The sequence below is a fragment of the Cynoglossus semilaevis genome, chromosome 17 (assembly GCF_000523025.1).
Source record: "Cynoglossus semilaevis isolate Cse_v1.0 chromosome 17, Cse_v1.0, whole genome shotgun sequence".
Lineage (NCBI taxonomy): Eukaryota > Metazoa > Chordata > Actinopteri > Pleuronectiformes > Cynoglossidae > Cynoglossus > Cynoglossus semilaevis.
In genome coordinates this window covers 16123099-16137850 of record NC_024323.1, presented here as the reverse complement: position 1 = coordinate 16137850, position 14752 = coordinate 16123099, and the positions used below count along the sequence as shown (strand labels likewise).

Genomic DNA, 14752 nt, shown 5'->3' with positions numbered 1-14752 from the left:
TCTGTCATGAAGATCATCCAGGTCATGGTCAAGGTTGAAGAGTTCTGTCAGGCAACAGAACTCTTCAACCCCGTTTCACATGGACTTCCTAACAGCTGCTTCTCTTTGAGGGCTGGTTTGGAGGTTTGGAGTTGAATTATAGGATTTATTTCCCAATAATCCAACTGTCAGGAGTCCTGGTCACTCTACAAGACCTCACTTCCTCCTCCTCCTGTCTCTGCTCCAGGTTCCCCCTCTGCCTCCGTTACAAATGTCTGTACACGTTCTCTCGTCTACGTTCCTTCTTAACAGTGAGGGGCAGCTGAAGAAGAGGCAAATAAATCCACTGGATCAACAAAAACACACGTGTTTGATAAAGCTCAGGTTAAAGAGGCTCAGAGCCTGCAGCTGGTGAACTCCACCGGTCAGAGTTAAAGGCTGGTCACAACATTTTAACGTGGGCCGCGGCCTCAGGAAACCACGTCTTCTCCGTTCAGTGCTGTTGGCGCCCCCGTCTGGACGGCCTGTGTGTAAACGCTGCGTCGACAACATCAGCAATGCTATAGCTAACAATCGAGAGTGAGGCGATGGTAATTCACGTGGGACCTGAGGCGACAGTCGACTGTGTGACCGTACAGTGATTGAGTTTCATTTTTAAGTCTCGTCCCAAAACGTCCACATTTTGCTACCGCACGTTACATTTTTTCTTGAATTTGTATTCAAATTTTCTTTGTAAAATATATATTTAGAATAGATACATACATATATTCATATATCACAGTAATATACAAACCAAGTGCTTAGAAAATAAAGGCGACGGTGTTCTTTAGTGACGTGATGGCGGTGGTGACGGGTGGAGGAGGGGAGAGCTATGGAACTTCCTGTTTGTAGTGTCGGTGCTTCTTTGGTCAGGGGCTGTCACCTGGTGTCAGTTCTGGGATGTTTTAAGGCAGTAGCCAGACAAGAGTATTTGTCTACGGTCAAGTCTCTACCACAGGTTGTGTACATTTTGTGTACATTGTGTGTACATTTTGTGTACTGATAAAACTGAGACTCTTTTGATTTCCCACATTCTTGTTTCTAAGTCATTAAATGTGCTTCCCGGGTTGGGGTGGGGGGGGGTGGGAGAGAAGACGGTTCCATTCCTCCTCTCATCATAAACAAAAGTGCTTTGTAAGTTTGAAGAGGAAGTGACAACTCTGTACAATATATACAAATATATTACAGCCCTACAAGGTGTGGACAAGCTCAACTTCCTGTCCCAAGTGCTTCAGAGGGCGGGGGCGGGGGGGTCTGATTGTAGGACGAAGGCATGATGGCAGGATAGTTCTGATTGGAGAACAGTCCACATTGTTCCTTAATCCTGCCTCTTGATTCGACTGCTCTCCCCGGGGCCTTCCACCGGACCCCCCCTCTCCCTGTTCTGCTGCAGAGAAAGGGAAAAGTAGGGATGCTGTGGGAGGGGGGGCGGTGTGGCAGAGGGAGGTGAGGTCGGGGACTCCTGGCCAGAGGAGTTTCCACTGCTGCTGCTGTTACTTCCTGTGCTCATGGCGCGATGCTTGAGTCTGAGTTTGTGGGGCAGCGCGGTGGCCTTCACCTCCGCCTGAGGATCCCAGCCCTGGGTGGAGCCCTGAGAAGATGGCACAGGCGAGGGGGGCTGGTGGAGCCCTGCACGGTGTGGGTCGTTGTATCTGATGACGTCTGAGAAGGAGGAGGCGGGGGTTTCGTCATCGTCCTCTTTGTCGGAGATGCGTTGGTCCACTTCGTTGGACGATGTGTCCCTGGGACAGGAGCTTGGTCGTCCTTGATAATAACCACCCTCATAGGCCAGCAGGGGGGGCTCCTCATCATGGGCACTGAGGTATGAACTCTGAAGGTGCTGGAGATGTTGGTACAGCTGCATGTGGTTGACCTCCTCCACTGGCGTGTGTAGGAGCTCGGCAGGAGAGTCAGTGTCCTGCTGCAGCTGCTGGGGGAGGACAGTGTAGACCTCCCTCCCTCCACTCTGCTCCGGTCTGGTCCGTTCTCTCTGGTTTGTCACCTCTGTCGGCGTCTTTGTGCTTACACAGTTCTGGGCCGTGGTCACCTCCGCGTCCTGGGTCCTGTCCACAGGGTAGGAGGCGCTGCTGGAGCCGTACAGGATGACGCTCCTCTGGGCGGCGGGGGGGTGAGGAGAGGTGTGCCCTGTAGTGTTGGTTTCATTAGCAGGTTCCTGATTGTTGTGATGCTGCTGCTGGCTGAGGTACGTGGCCTCCAGCTCCTGAGAACGCTGATGGATCTGGTGGTGAGTCGGGACAGAACCCAGGCTGTGATGGATGTTGAACATTATCTGGGTCGTGGTGCCGTTGGCGATGTCCATCTCCAGCCTGTCGCCCTCCTGTTTGATCTCGAAGGGAAGTGGCTCGGGGCTGTCCCTGGAGGAACCGTCGGACATGTCGGAGAGGGAACCTCGTGGGGAGTATTTGACCAGTTGCCTGTGACCCTCGTTACGTCCTGATTGTTCTGTTTCTGAGGAGTCTGATGTCACCATCACCTGAGAACCACTCGAGTAACTGTTGGAGTAGTATTGACTGGAGGAGGATAAGGGGGAGGCACCACTTCCTGTGTTACTTCCTCCCCCAATCTGCTGGCTCTTTTCGATGTACGAAGCAGTGCTTATGAGGCCGAATCGCAGTTTCAGCTGCAGCAGCTCGGTCTTCAGCCTCACGTTCTCATCGTTCAGTGCCATGACACGGTTCTCCAGAACCATGTCATTGAGTCGCCGCTTCTCTCTGGAACGCTTGGCAGCCTCGTTGTTCTTCCGTCGTTTCTCCCAGTAGGAGGCGTCCTTTTTATCGTCAGAAATGAACTCCCGCTTCCGCCTGCAGTTCATGTTGGGCTTAGGTTTGATCAGGCGCCCCAGACGAGCTGGAGCCTCTTCGATGGGCTCCTCATAACTGCTGAGGGTCTCCAGGCAGTCGAGGCTGTTCCCTGAGCTCTTGGTCAACGTTTTGAGTGCGCTAGTTAGATTCTCCATTTTTGTTTTGATAAAGCCAGTTTGAATTATTACTGGAGCAGCAGAGCAAAAAAAAAAGCAGCTGCAGGTCAAGTCGAAGAGGATGGTGATGAAGTCACCGTAGGTTCTACTGACAGGTCCAGTTCAGTCCAGCTGATCCAGTGTTCAGACTATGAGGCCACAGTGGATCAGATGTGGATCAGTAGGTCGGCCCGTCCACCTCTGAGTGTCGTCTCCAGGGGGATATCTCTCTTCTCTCTCCTCTCTCTCCTCTCTTTCTTGATGAAAGTCTGTGAAGATGAAAACAAGAAAGAGAAACAGAACATGTTAATAAATGTGGTTTTGTTCTGCTCCATCCTGGATGTTCATGTTCACAACCACATCGTTCACGTTTTAGAACGGGTCGCGATCAAAGACACGTTTCTGTGTCTCTGCTGCTTCTCCTCTACTTTGACTGCCTTTGACCCCAGTGTCGCTCGCGGCAACCAATGAACGATCACTAGTCTGAACACTGTCTGACCTTTTGACCCTGCTATTGATCTGCTCTGTCTGCAGCCCGTGACCCCTGACCCCGAGCCTGGCATGTTGATGTTGACTTTGTGATGTAACGGGAGCCCAGAGTTCACGGTGAGACTGATGTGACTGTTCTGTCACCAACTTTGTTAAAGATGAACATGTTTTAAAAAACAGATTTGTAATAAAACAGAGCCTGGAGTGAACTGGAGCGAGGACTCTGAGCCAGCTCTGCTGCCCAGAGTGTTTGGACAACACTGAGCAAACACTGAGTCAGAGCAACACTCAGGGATTTCTAAATCCTTCAGGTTACATTTTAGTTAAAAAAAATCCATTGAAGTCTGCCTTTAATCTCCTCCGTCTACAAACACCACTGAGGAGGAGCGAACCGCCTGCAGTCGCAGAGGAACTCAAATCAATGATGCAGATAAGGCCCACAAAGGCAGCAGCCCGCGTAGGTCAAAGTGACAAAGGGAGAATCTGTAGGTGACGTTCAAAGACCCTGGGAACGTTCAGGCCAAAGACAGATACAGCACTTTAACAAACAATTCAAGAATACACGCCACCTAGTGGTGTGATTGTGGACTACAGAGCAGGAGTCAGGCCATCACTGACTGGTCTGTTCAGTCCCGTTTGTCGCCCAACAACTCGTTACATAATTACAGGCGTGTCCTCACAGTGATTATGGATCTGGGCCCAGTTGGAGTGTAAAATCTCTTTTTTCTTCGTGTGGATTAATGCCTCGTGAACCTCTGACACGTGGCTGTTAGACACGTGAGAGACGAAGAATGAGGAACCAGGAGACTTTCTCACTGAGTGTCCTACTGACCCAGAAACTGTGGAGTAAACAGCGCTCTGACTGCCCCCTGCTGAGAGGCTCTGAGAGGGATATAGGTCGACTGAGCTGTGAAAGGTGAAGTGATGAGAGGAAATGGAAAAAAAAAAGGAACCCACTGAGCTGAGTGAGAGGACAAAGAGAAGGAGGTGTGGAAAATTAGAGCTTTGTCTAAATATAGACGCAGGTTTGGAGAGAACAGACGGAGCAGGGACGAAGACGTACAGTGACTGAGGGAAGACGGGATTGGAGTCAGATTGGAATATTGGGGTGGGGGGGTGGGAGGGGGGGCAGTGGCAACAGTGACAACAGTGACAGTGTTGGTGTTGCACCAACAGATGTCAGGGATGGAATGTGCCTCCCATAGCAACAAACAGTGGAAACAGAAGCCAGACAGTTGTATCAGAGATTCTCTGGAGGCTCAGCCTCGACACGGACCGAGGTTCAGGAACAAAAGACGTCGAACTGACGTCATCCAGCTGCACGACTGCCCCACGGTGTGTTTAATGAAGTCCTCATGTTGGCTCTGTGTGTCTGTCAGTCTGTGTGTCTGTCAGTCTGTGTGCCTGTCAGTCTGTGTGCCTGTCAGTCTGTGTGTCTGTCAGTCTGTGCCTTCGTTGCTCATTTCAGTGTGATGTTCCTCCACACCTCACACATGAACCTGTTAGTCTGTTAGTAACAGGCTGTGACACTGAGAGAACAGAGGTGACAGTCGTTCCAGTTTTTTTTTAAGAGTGATTAAAAAATGCCGTCCAATTACCAAGTCGGCCTCAGCTCCACTCCTTGACCCAAATTCACCAGTGACCTCTCACGTGTCATCACCAGGTCTCTGTGGCGCCGACGGAATGATAGTCTTGTCAACGAACGCTCACACGGGTCTATATGTGGCTCAAGCTGCGGCAACAGTGGAACGAGTTCCAACCCCGCTGCACGTGTCTTGGTGGAGCATTTCAGGAAACGGAGCAGGTCTGTAATGAGGCGGGGGCTGGGGGTGGTCATGTTCAGGAAGAAGAGGAGGAATGATGAAATTCTTCTTCCCCCCCCCCCCCAGAAAGATTGCAGTAAATGGCATGTACGGCGGGGTTGGGGGGTCATGGGTGGGGCCTGCTTGAATTCCAAATCTGTGGACTGACTCTTACCATGAAAAAGAGGTGAGGGGAGGGGAGGGAGGGGAGGGGAGGGAGGGGTCATGCCCATGAGGCGGAGTCCTATCTAAAGCAGACTCTTGTTCCACAAACATATCAGCCCTCTCTATGGAAAAGAAGAAGAAAAAAAAACCCCAGCAGAGTGACTCAGTCCATGTGCTGCACCAGTCACATGTGCTGCCTGGCCCACTCAGCGCCGCCTGGCCCACTCAGCGCCGCCTGGCCCACTGAGGGCCGCCTGGCCCACTGAGTGCTGCCTGGCCCACTGAGTGCTGCCTGGCCCACTGAGTGCTGCCCGGCCCACTGAGTGCTGCCCCGCCCACTGAGAGCCGCCTGGCTTCAAACCACAGCACAATAACAGATAACAGAGCACGGCCCTCGTCTCCTCCCTCTGCCCTGACAAAGTCCAGAGGCCACAGAGTGAGAACCACGACCTCCGAGTCAGAGCTAAATAAGCAGTTGTTACACCAGTGATGCAACGCACTTTAGAAACCGGGTTTAAATCCTCAAAAATGTGTTTTTTCTCCCGCCCTAAAACAAAGACTCGCTGTGACCTGATCTCTGTCTCTGACACATGTCTTTGTTATGGCGGCTGGGGGTTTATTTTGGTGTGCTTCTGATTTTGCCTTTCTCGCCTCTCACCACCCCCCCTCCCCGGCCCCCTCCCGCAGGGCTAATGTGACCTACATTCAGAGCTGGCACACAGACCCAGTGCGCACGCCAACCAATTAGCGGTGGCCGCGCCGCAGCGCCGCACCGAGAGCGGGGTTTTCACCTATTGCATAATCTGGTCTGTTCTTTAATCCAGGTTTTAATTATTCAGTTCATCTGTTATTACGCAACCTCCATCACCTCTGCTGCACAATACGCACACGCACGCGCGACTGGCACAATTTGTACGATGCGTAAAATCCCGCCAGTCTCTTCAGGCGCTGCCTCGTCCCGATGTGACATCGTGTCGATTCAACAACCGTGGGAGACCTGGTCCTCCACGCTGCGTGGAACAGCTCCCCACAAGGTGAACATTTACTGCGTGTAATGCAATAAAAAACGCTTTTAAGTAAAGCTACACCAAGGCCGGGGGGGCAACTCACGGGCATGCAGCAGCGACAGAGCCGGTGTGTGGACGCGGTCAGACGGTAAAGTTTTCTTTGTCTAAAGAAAGTGTCAAAGCCCAGAACACGTGTGACGTGGTGATGACAGCGGCCGAACACGTTCAAGTTCAGTTTGAGGAGATTACGGGGAAGTTCGTCTTTGTCCTGGCGCCGGCGGCACCACAGCAAATGAACCACCGAAATAATAATAAAAAACCAACAACAATAAAACACACACACAGCAGCGGAGACGGAACACGCTGTGAGGAGATCGGTAACCCCGCGTGTCTTCTTTGTTGCACTGCCTGACAAATCGTCCTCATGCATATTTAATCAGACCTCAGTCATCCGAGGCAACCGCACGAATCCAAGTGTGCCCTGAAATCTTCCTCAATGATACAGAACCACCTCCTCCACCCAGCCCGGATCAGAACGTGCTCTAAAAACACACCGTAGTACCGTAGTACCGTAGTACCGGCTCTCAATCTACACACGAACACATCTGACCCACATCTGCTCCAGATGTTCACATCCGCACCTCACCTCTGAGCAGCTGCCTTCACCGAACTCCGTCCTTCCTACGGGCTATTCTTGGCTCTCGGCTCCAGACCGGGCCGAGGTGAAGACGCGTGGACTCACAGAGCGTGGACAAGGATCCAGGACGGACGAGGACCGAGCCCCCATCCCTGCTGCTGCTGCTGCTGCTGCTCTCACTCCTATGTTGTTCTTCTACAGTCTGCTCGCCCACGAAGGGGTTAAGAGAGCTGCACATGCACAAATGCGCGCGCACATACGCACACAGAGCCGCGTTAACCTTTACAAAGAGCTGCTACACGTGACGCACAGAAGTGTGTCCTCCGAGTTTACACGGGATTTTTCCACTTGTCAGCCAGCAGTGGTCTACTGACCCAGAACCAGGACCAGGTCTGACGGTGGACCCGGTCACACAGTCCCTTTATACAGTAGTAGTAGTAGTAGTAGTAGTAGTAGTAGTAGTAGTACTGTAGTAGTAGTAGTAGTAGTAGTAGTAGTCATCGTCGTCATTCACAGTATCAACATTGAAGATTATTGTTTTAGAAATAAAATCTAAATCTGACCCCTGACCTGAATCCACTGATCCAGTTCTCCTTTGATGACAGATGAGCAAACAGTAAACAAACAGTAAACAAAAACAAAAACAGGAAACAAACAAACAGACAGAAGTTCATAACCTGTCAATCACAACAACAACACTGTTATTACCTTAGTAATAACCTGTAATAACCATAACTATATATAACTATATGCGTGGTTTATTACTACTATTGTTGTCGTTGACCTAGATTGTAGTGAACGGACCACACCGGTCCCTGAAGGCATCACAACCATCCTCCCGATCTAATTGTGGTGTTTCACATGTACGCGCACCGCGCACTGTTCTGGTCCAACGTCCACTCAGCCGCGGTCCCGACGACATTTGTCTGATATTCGAACAGGAATCCCACCTCTGGAGAGAACCCCCCCCCCCAGAACCCCCCCCCACTACTTCCTCTCACACACAGACGCACACACACTGAGGCACAACAGCCTCACCTCGACACCAAAACACACAGTCAAGAAGCGAGGGGACTCGAACCCATCACCCAACATGTGGGGAAGTGGTCTCCACCCCCCCCCCCCACCATCACGACAGCGACACACGTGACAGCACGAACTTACCTTTGAATGTTAAGTCACAAGTGAATCCCGGGAGTTGCGTTCGAGTCCAGTCCGCTGCTCACTGACACACTCACTGACACACTCACTGACACACTCACTGACACACTCTCTCTAACCGTCACTTTCAACACAGCAGCGCAGGTGTGAGCGGCTGTTCGGTCACGGTGCTGCGTGTCTTCAGTGGCATCATGTCATGTTTGCTCCAGTTCCTCCCATCTCTCTCTCTCTCTCTCTCTCTCTCTCTCCCTCCCTCTCCCTCCCTCCCTCCCTCTCGTCCCTTCCCTCTCGGAGTATTCTAAATGTATGTTAGTAGGTCAGTTGTTGCATAACAGGACGCTTTCGGTGCCTTGTCACGTTTTTTGTTTCTCCCTCTCGGCTCTCCTCCTCCCTCCCTCTCTCCTCGCCTCAAATCCTGCTGCAGGAGCGGAGTTGTAGGGGGAGTGTAGTGGGAGGAGAGACGCCCTGGTGGGGGAGGGATTAGGCTGCCAGCCCTACTCTCACAGAAGGGCCACAGACCCAGAAATTAAACAAACTTTCTGTTATATATTCTATAGAAACAGAATCTAATGGACTAGATAGGCTCCGCCCACAACAGACAACAGAACTCATAAACATAAAAAAACTTATGTCATCACTTGGCCTGACGCCAAAGTCTTTAAGACATGATGTGACCCCTCCTCCCAGGTCTCACGATCCATTCAGGGGTCCCAATCCCTATTTTGGCAACCACTGCCTCTGTGACCTGATTTGGCAGCATACGTTACCCCACATGACCCGGTGTGTGTGTGTGTGTGTGTGTGTGTGTGTGTGAGCAAAGACAGTGACAGGTACAGAACCTCACCTGGTCCTGAACCTCACCTGGTCCTGAACCTCACCTGGTTCTGAACCTCACCTGGTGTGACAGACTGTCTGTCTCAGTCTTTATTCTGAACTCACTCTGTATTTTTCTTTTTCCACATGATTCACTTTTTTTCTCCTTAATTCTCATTTGTCAGGAATCAACCTGAAAATTCTGCTACATTTCCCCAGGGAAATCCCTGGATGTGGAGCGTCACCTCAGAACCAGGTCTACGGAGAACCAGGTCTACGTAGACCTGGTTCTCCAGTTCACGTCTTTGTTTCCCTCTGAGGAGACCGACAGACCCTGAACTTCAGCCCCCTCCCCCATTAAAAACACACACACACACTCTCCTCCTGCACCCCATCTTTATCTCCACCCAGTACCCAACAATTTTTACCCCCATCCAGCTCAGTCTGTGAGCGTTTCCATGGCAACTGGTGCTCTGCCTGCCTAGCAACAGGCTTGATCTTTTTACTGGAGGAAAGAAAAGGGGGAACAAAGTGGGGGAAAGAGAGGGGGGGGTTGTATATTTTCTTCATGGGGGGGTGCATAGACTCAGGTGAGAACAGCAGCAGCAGCAGCTTCATATTTTTGACTTTATGAACGGACATTTTTGTGTCAGTGTTTGAAGGCGATGATAAAGATTTTCTAAATGCTGGACTAGTACTTTATGACCTCACACCCTGCTTGTCTTGTTTATGTTGTTTGTTAGGACCAGGTGGCTCAACCTGTGGTTCTCGTCTACAGTTACTGCCGCTCTGCTCATTAACACTGGCATGAGGAAACGTCTCCATTCCTGAGGCGTCGTCTCACTTCTGTTTCAGAACTCGGTCAGAGTCATTAAAACAACTAGGTCAGCAGTGTGTCAGTTGTTTCCTGAACCACTGACCTACTAACTAAGTCGTCCTACTTTTATGTAATCGTTAATCATGCCGCCGCCAAATATTTAAAATAACAAAGAGTAAATATAATGATGCTCACAGGGTTAGGGTTTATATTTCAGGTCAAACACTTTATCAACATGACACGCCCCCTGTCTGTCACTTCCTGATTTTCTTTTCTCTCCACTGACTTCTCACCTGTCCAACCATCTGAGTCGGGGAGGGTGAGGGTGAGGGTGAGGGGGATCGGGGGGGGGAGGTGTCAAACTCATTTTCACCGGGGAGAGCTGGTTGTAAATGGAAGACTGTATATACAGTTCACCTTGAAGAGCTGGTTGTAAATGGAAGACTGTATAGACCAGGGGTCCCCAACCCCCGGTCCGCGGACCAGTATTCATAGGTCATTTGGTACCGACCCGCGGTGGGAAACACAATTTACTTCAAAGAAAATCCAGTCATAACCGTTTACTTTCTTTATTTAATTATAAGTCCAGTCCTTGGAACCAAAAAGCTCGGGGACCGCTGGTTTAGCTGTAACTACTCCATAACTGACTAGTTCATGTTTCTGCAGTTACATATTATTTATTCAAACTACAAATATTGTTCACTGCTGTGTAATTAAAAAACGTTTAATTCCTTATGTTACATGGACTTTTATTAAATGCTTTTTAAGCTCCAGTGGGCCACATTTGGCCCCCGAGCCTTGAGTTTGACACGTATGAGCTGAGTGATAAAAAAACCCTTCACATTTAACCTGTTTTTTATTTTTTTGATGACACCTCATTAAAGTGGTAATGCGTTATTTTCCGGTGGTCTAGTGCTCCGTAAGAAACTAGAAGTCAACAAAAAGTTTCACCACCAGGGGCAGAAAAGATGTTTATTTCAGTGTGAAAATGTCAAAACAGACGACAGGAATAAGTTCAAAAAGAAAAACCCACACAGTGACAAACACATTCACAGTGACCCCCCCACTTATATTTCCACTCCTCCACCTGTAAATATTCACTCGTTTGTAAACATTGAAAACATTTTTAACGTTGTGTTTTTTCACAGTGAGAAAATACTCCAAAGTCCTAGTACTACTCACACGAAGTACTTCATTAACAGCAGGTTATTGGACAAACGTTGAGACTTTCTTACAGTGTTGTACAGAACATTTTGTTGTCAGTCTGTTGTGGTCTGTGTCAGTTGACCTTTGCCCTGAGCTGCTCGGTGAACAGCCTCTTCAGCTGAGCCACCTCCTCACTCAGGGAGGACAGCTGAGACTTCAGGTACGAGTTCTCGTGGTGACACTGCACCTCCGACTGTCCCTGTCCTTCTGGGGTGGGCGGAGTCTGGAGGTTGTGGACAGTAGGGGGCGCGGTGTACTGGGGGGACAGTCTGTCTCGTCTGTCCTGCCCGGCCTCCGGCTGTGAGGACCAGGGCCCAGAGTTCAGTCCTTTGGGGGTCTGTAGGGGGCTGCTTCTGGGGCAACCGCTGTCCCCGGTGGCATCTGCCCCGTCGCAATTTCCTGGAATCTTGAAACGCAGTTTGTGAGGCAGGGCCTTCATGGCTGTGTGGTGAACATCAGCAGGGGAGTGGTGAAGGTCAAAGGTCACTTCCTCCGCTCTCTGTGGAGATAATTTCCCATGATCACTGAGCCGGTCCTCGAAGAAGACCGGGCTGCCAACACTGGACCCACCTGGTGTGGAGAACCCAGAGTCCTCGGACAGGTGACCGGGGTCTCTGGAGCCGCGGGGGTTCAGGTGTGTGGCCGAGGAGCCGGGGGGGGCGGCGGCGGCGGCGTCTCCACTGTGGAGATGATGGTATGCTGCAGCGATTGGTAGGATGGGGGCGTTAGCGGGGTCTTTGACCAGGCCAAAGCGGAACTTCAGGGCGAGAAGCTCCGCCCTCAGCCGAGCGTTCTCCTCCAGGAGCGCCAACACCCGGCCCTCCAGGACCATGTCGTTCATGCGCCTCTTTTCCCGTGAGCGTTTGGCCGCCTCGTTGTTCTTCCTCCTCTTGTCCCAGTAACCGTCGTCCTTTTTCTCGTGAGGGATGAACTCACGTTTGCGTCGGATGCTGGAAGAAGGACTTTCTTTGCGTTTTATGGCGGAGGTGCGGCCCAGGAGGGAGCGGGCCAGCAGGCTGCTGGAGGTCAACATGGACGCAGCTTCGTCTGGGAGGCACAGGGTCACGGCCCCGCCCCCCACTGCACCCCCGGGACCGCCTGCTGACTTGGCCCCCTGCTGACTCCTCATCTCCTGCGACTCTTCCTCTAACATCCTACTCCCGAGTGAAAGGAAGGTGGAGAGCACCGCTGTGTGGTGCTGAGAGCTCACTGCACCCTCTGGGCTGGTAGGAGTGGAGGATGCTGCGACACTGCCACCTATTGACAGAGAGAGGGACGTAGAAGAGAAGGTGTATTCAGTGGTTATGTAAAAGTCATTACGACACGACGTTATGTAACACGGTTCCATCCCGTCAGTGGAAGGAGGAAGAGCCCGGCGTCGGTGAAATGTGGGGCAGTGGGTGTAGTTGTCTGTTGTCCTCGAACCGTGTCATGTTCAGACCCAAACCTTCTCACCGTCACCTCTGCTCTCTTCTAACACCAGATATAAAGTGACCATCAAGTCTAACAGAGCGGTGATGTTGATGGTGTTCGAGTCCCGCTGACGTCCGCTGAACATCCCGCAGCTCTGCTCTCACACGGAGCCGCCTGACACACATTTATTCACAACTCCTGCCTCTCTCATTTACACCATTCTACCCGCAATTCACACAAACCCAGTGTTAAACATAGACTGGGTCCACGGTGATGGAGGAGTAAATAGACTGGGTCCGCGGTGATGGAGGAGTTCAGAGGAGTAAGAACACGGAGGTGACGTAGCTTGACCGTAAACACACGACAGTCGAACTCGTGGGTTAAAGTGTAGACATTTAAAAAGAGGGTAAAAAGGCACGAACCTGGGGTAAATGATGACGCTGCTGCTGCTGCTCCTCTGCTGCTGCTTCTCTGCTGCTGCTGCTGCTCCTTTGCTGCTGCTCCTCTGCTGCTCTCCGAGTGTTTCTTCCTGTCACTGTGTCAGTGTGTGTGTCAGTGTGTCAGTGTCAGTGTGTCAGTGCTGATCCACTCCGCGCCCTCACTTCATATCTGTCAGCGTCAGTGCTGCCGCACCTCCTATTAGTAACGTGAAGTTCAGTTCGGGACGGAGTCTAACCTCACATGAACCAGGGGACGGTGTGTGTGTGTGTGTGTGTGTGTGTGTGTGTGTGTTGTTGTTGTTGTTCTTAAGAACTCCTCCTCTGTAACTCCCCCCTCCTCCCTACTTCTCCCCTCCCATTTATCACCAGCCTCCTCCCTCCCCCCGCCCCTATCGTCTTTCACAACATAGTTGTTCGATCATCGTCATCATCATCATCATCTGAACTCACTGGCCCCGCCCCCTACTGACACAATCCTGCCATAACAGTTAGATAATGTTGCGCCTCTGCTGTGACTCAGAGTCTGTTTATGAAATCACAGAGTTAATTAAACAGTCAACTGTTGGCTGAGGTGATGGGCGACATGTGATGGGTGACAGGTGATGGGTGACAGGGGATGGGGGACAGGTGATGGGCGACAGGTGATGGGTGACAGGTGATGGGTGATGGGTGACAGGTGATGGGTGACAGGGGATGGGGGACAGGTGATGGGCGACAGGTGATGGGCGACAGGTGATGGGCGACAGGTGATGGGCGACAGGTGATGGGCGACAGGTGATGGGCGACAGGTGATGGGTGACAGGGGATGGGGGACAGGTGATGGGCGACAGGTGATGGGTGACAGGGGATGGGGGACAGGTGATGGGCGACAGGTGATGGGGAGGTCAGGAAGGAGGTCAGGTGGATGTGGACTGTACTGATGTAGAAGAAAATAAAAAGTCTGTTGTTGTTCTTTTCTAATTTTTCTGAAGTAACGTTACACAACCTTAACCTCTGACCTCTGACCTCTGTCATGTGACATTGCGACACCACCTGTTGTTAGTTAGAAGGAAGCGCACAGGTGGAGCGGGTTCATGCTGAATTCCTGACAATCTGTGGAAGTCTTCTGTTGACCTCCAGTCAGAAAAGGTCAGGTGACCCCGTGACCCCGGAGCATGTGGTCTCCACTGGAGAAAAACACACCCTGAGTCCTGGAACCTGAGTCCAGGTCTGTGGCTGTTTCCTGTCTCCCTCCATGACTCACCCACCCTGAAGTTACACCAGGTGACCAGGCCTGACACCTGAGGTGGAGGTCAGCTGGGTCAGGGTCAGGGTCAGGGTCAGGGTCAGGGTCAGGGTCAGTGGGGCTCTGTCTAATCCCACATCTGTCCAGATCTGGACTGGTGACTAAGAAAACTGCAGTTAAAAAACATCATGTTATGAATCACCACAGCTGCAGCTGCAGACCCTCCTCCCCCCAGAGATGTATTGCAGTCTCTATAAATAGGCTGTGACTCAGATTGTTTGATCTGGGGGGGGAGGGGGGGGTCGTTTCATAACACACTGTGTCTGTGTGTGTGTGCACGCACATGTGGATGTGTTCACTGACTGTGGCTGCGTCTGTATCATCTGATCACTGACTCCGTCTGTCGCTGAGTTCACTGACCTCCGTCTGTTCCAGTGTCTGACTTTATTTTCACTGAAGCCCATTTCACCAAACAGACCCTGAACCACAGACAGTCTGAACCACAGACAGTCTGAACCACAGACAGACAGACAGTCTGAACCACAGACAGACTGAACCACAGACAGTCTGAACGAACCACAG

At 51.4% G+C, this 14752-nt stretch overlaps 3 protein-coding genes across 6 annotated transcripts in view; 1 reads left to right on the top strand and 2 right to left on the bottom strand.

Moving 5' to 3' along the window:
* The window catches only part of plppr2a (phospholipid phosphatase related 2a), a 63031-nt gene that overhangs the window by 13558 nt on the left and 34721 nt on the right, over window positions 1–14752 (top strand). The window lies entirely within an intron of this gene.
* On the bottom strand, window positions 7–12960 carry LOC103393654 (uncharacterized). Of its 3 annotated transcripts, XM_025064351.1 has the most exons (3): window positions 12945–12960; window positions 7105–7270; window positions 7–3264 (listed from the first exon to the last, which is right to left on the bottom strand). In XM_025064351.1, exon 3 carries the CDS (start codon window positions 2993–2995, stop codon window positions 1337–1339), a length of 1659 nt encoding a protein of 552 aa, XP_024920119.1. In that variant the 5' UTR covers window positions 2996–3264; window positions 7105–7270; window positions 12945–12960; the 3' UTR covers window positions 7–1336. The 3 variants fall into 3 exon arrangements, with proteins under 3 accessions (XP_024920119.1, XP_008328916.1, XP_008328917.1); XM_008330694.3 differs by lacking the exons at window positions 7105–7270; window positions 12945–12960 and adding an exon at window positions 8260–8514; XM_008330695.3 differs by lacking the exon at window positions 12945–12960 and having other exon boundaries at window positions 7105–7956.
* nfil3-6 (nuclear factor, interleukin 3 regulated, member 6) lies at window positions 11049–13259 on the bottom strand. Of its 2 annotated transcripts, XM_008330696.3 has the most exons (2): window positions 12928–13259; window positions 11049–12349 (listed from the first exon to the last, which is right to left on the bottom strand). In XM_008330696.3, the coding sequence occupies exon 2, from the start codon at window positions 12243–12245 to the stop codon at window positions 11166–11168; it is 1080 nt and encodes a 359-aa protein (XP_008328918.3). In that variant the 5' UTR covers window positions 12246–12349; window positions 12928–13259; the 3' UTR covers window positions 11049–11165. The 2 variants fall into 2 exon arrangements, with proteins under 2 accessions (XP_008328918.3, XP_024920120.1); XM_025064352.1 differs by lacking the exon at window positions 12928–13259 and having other exon boundaries at window positions 11049–12782.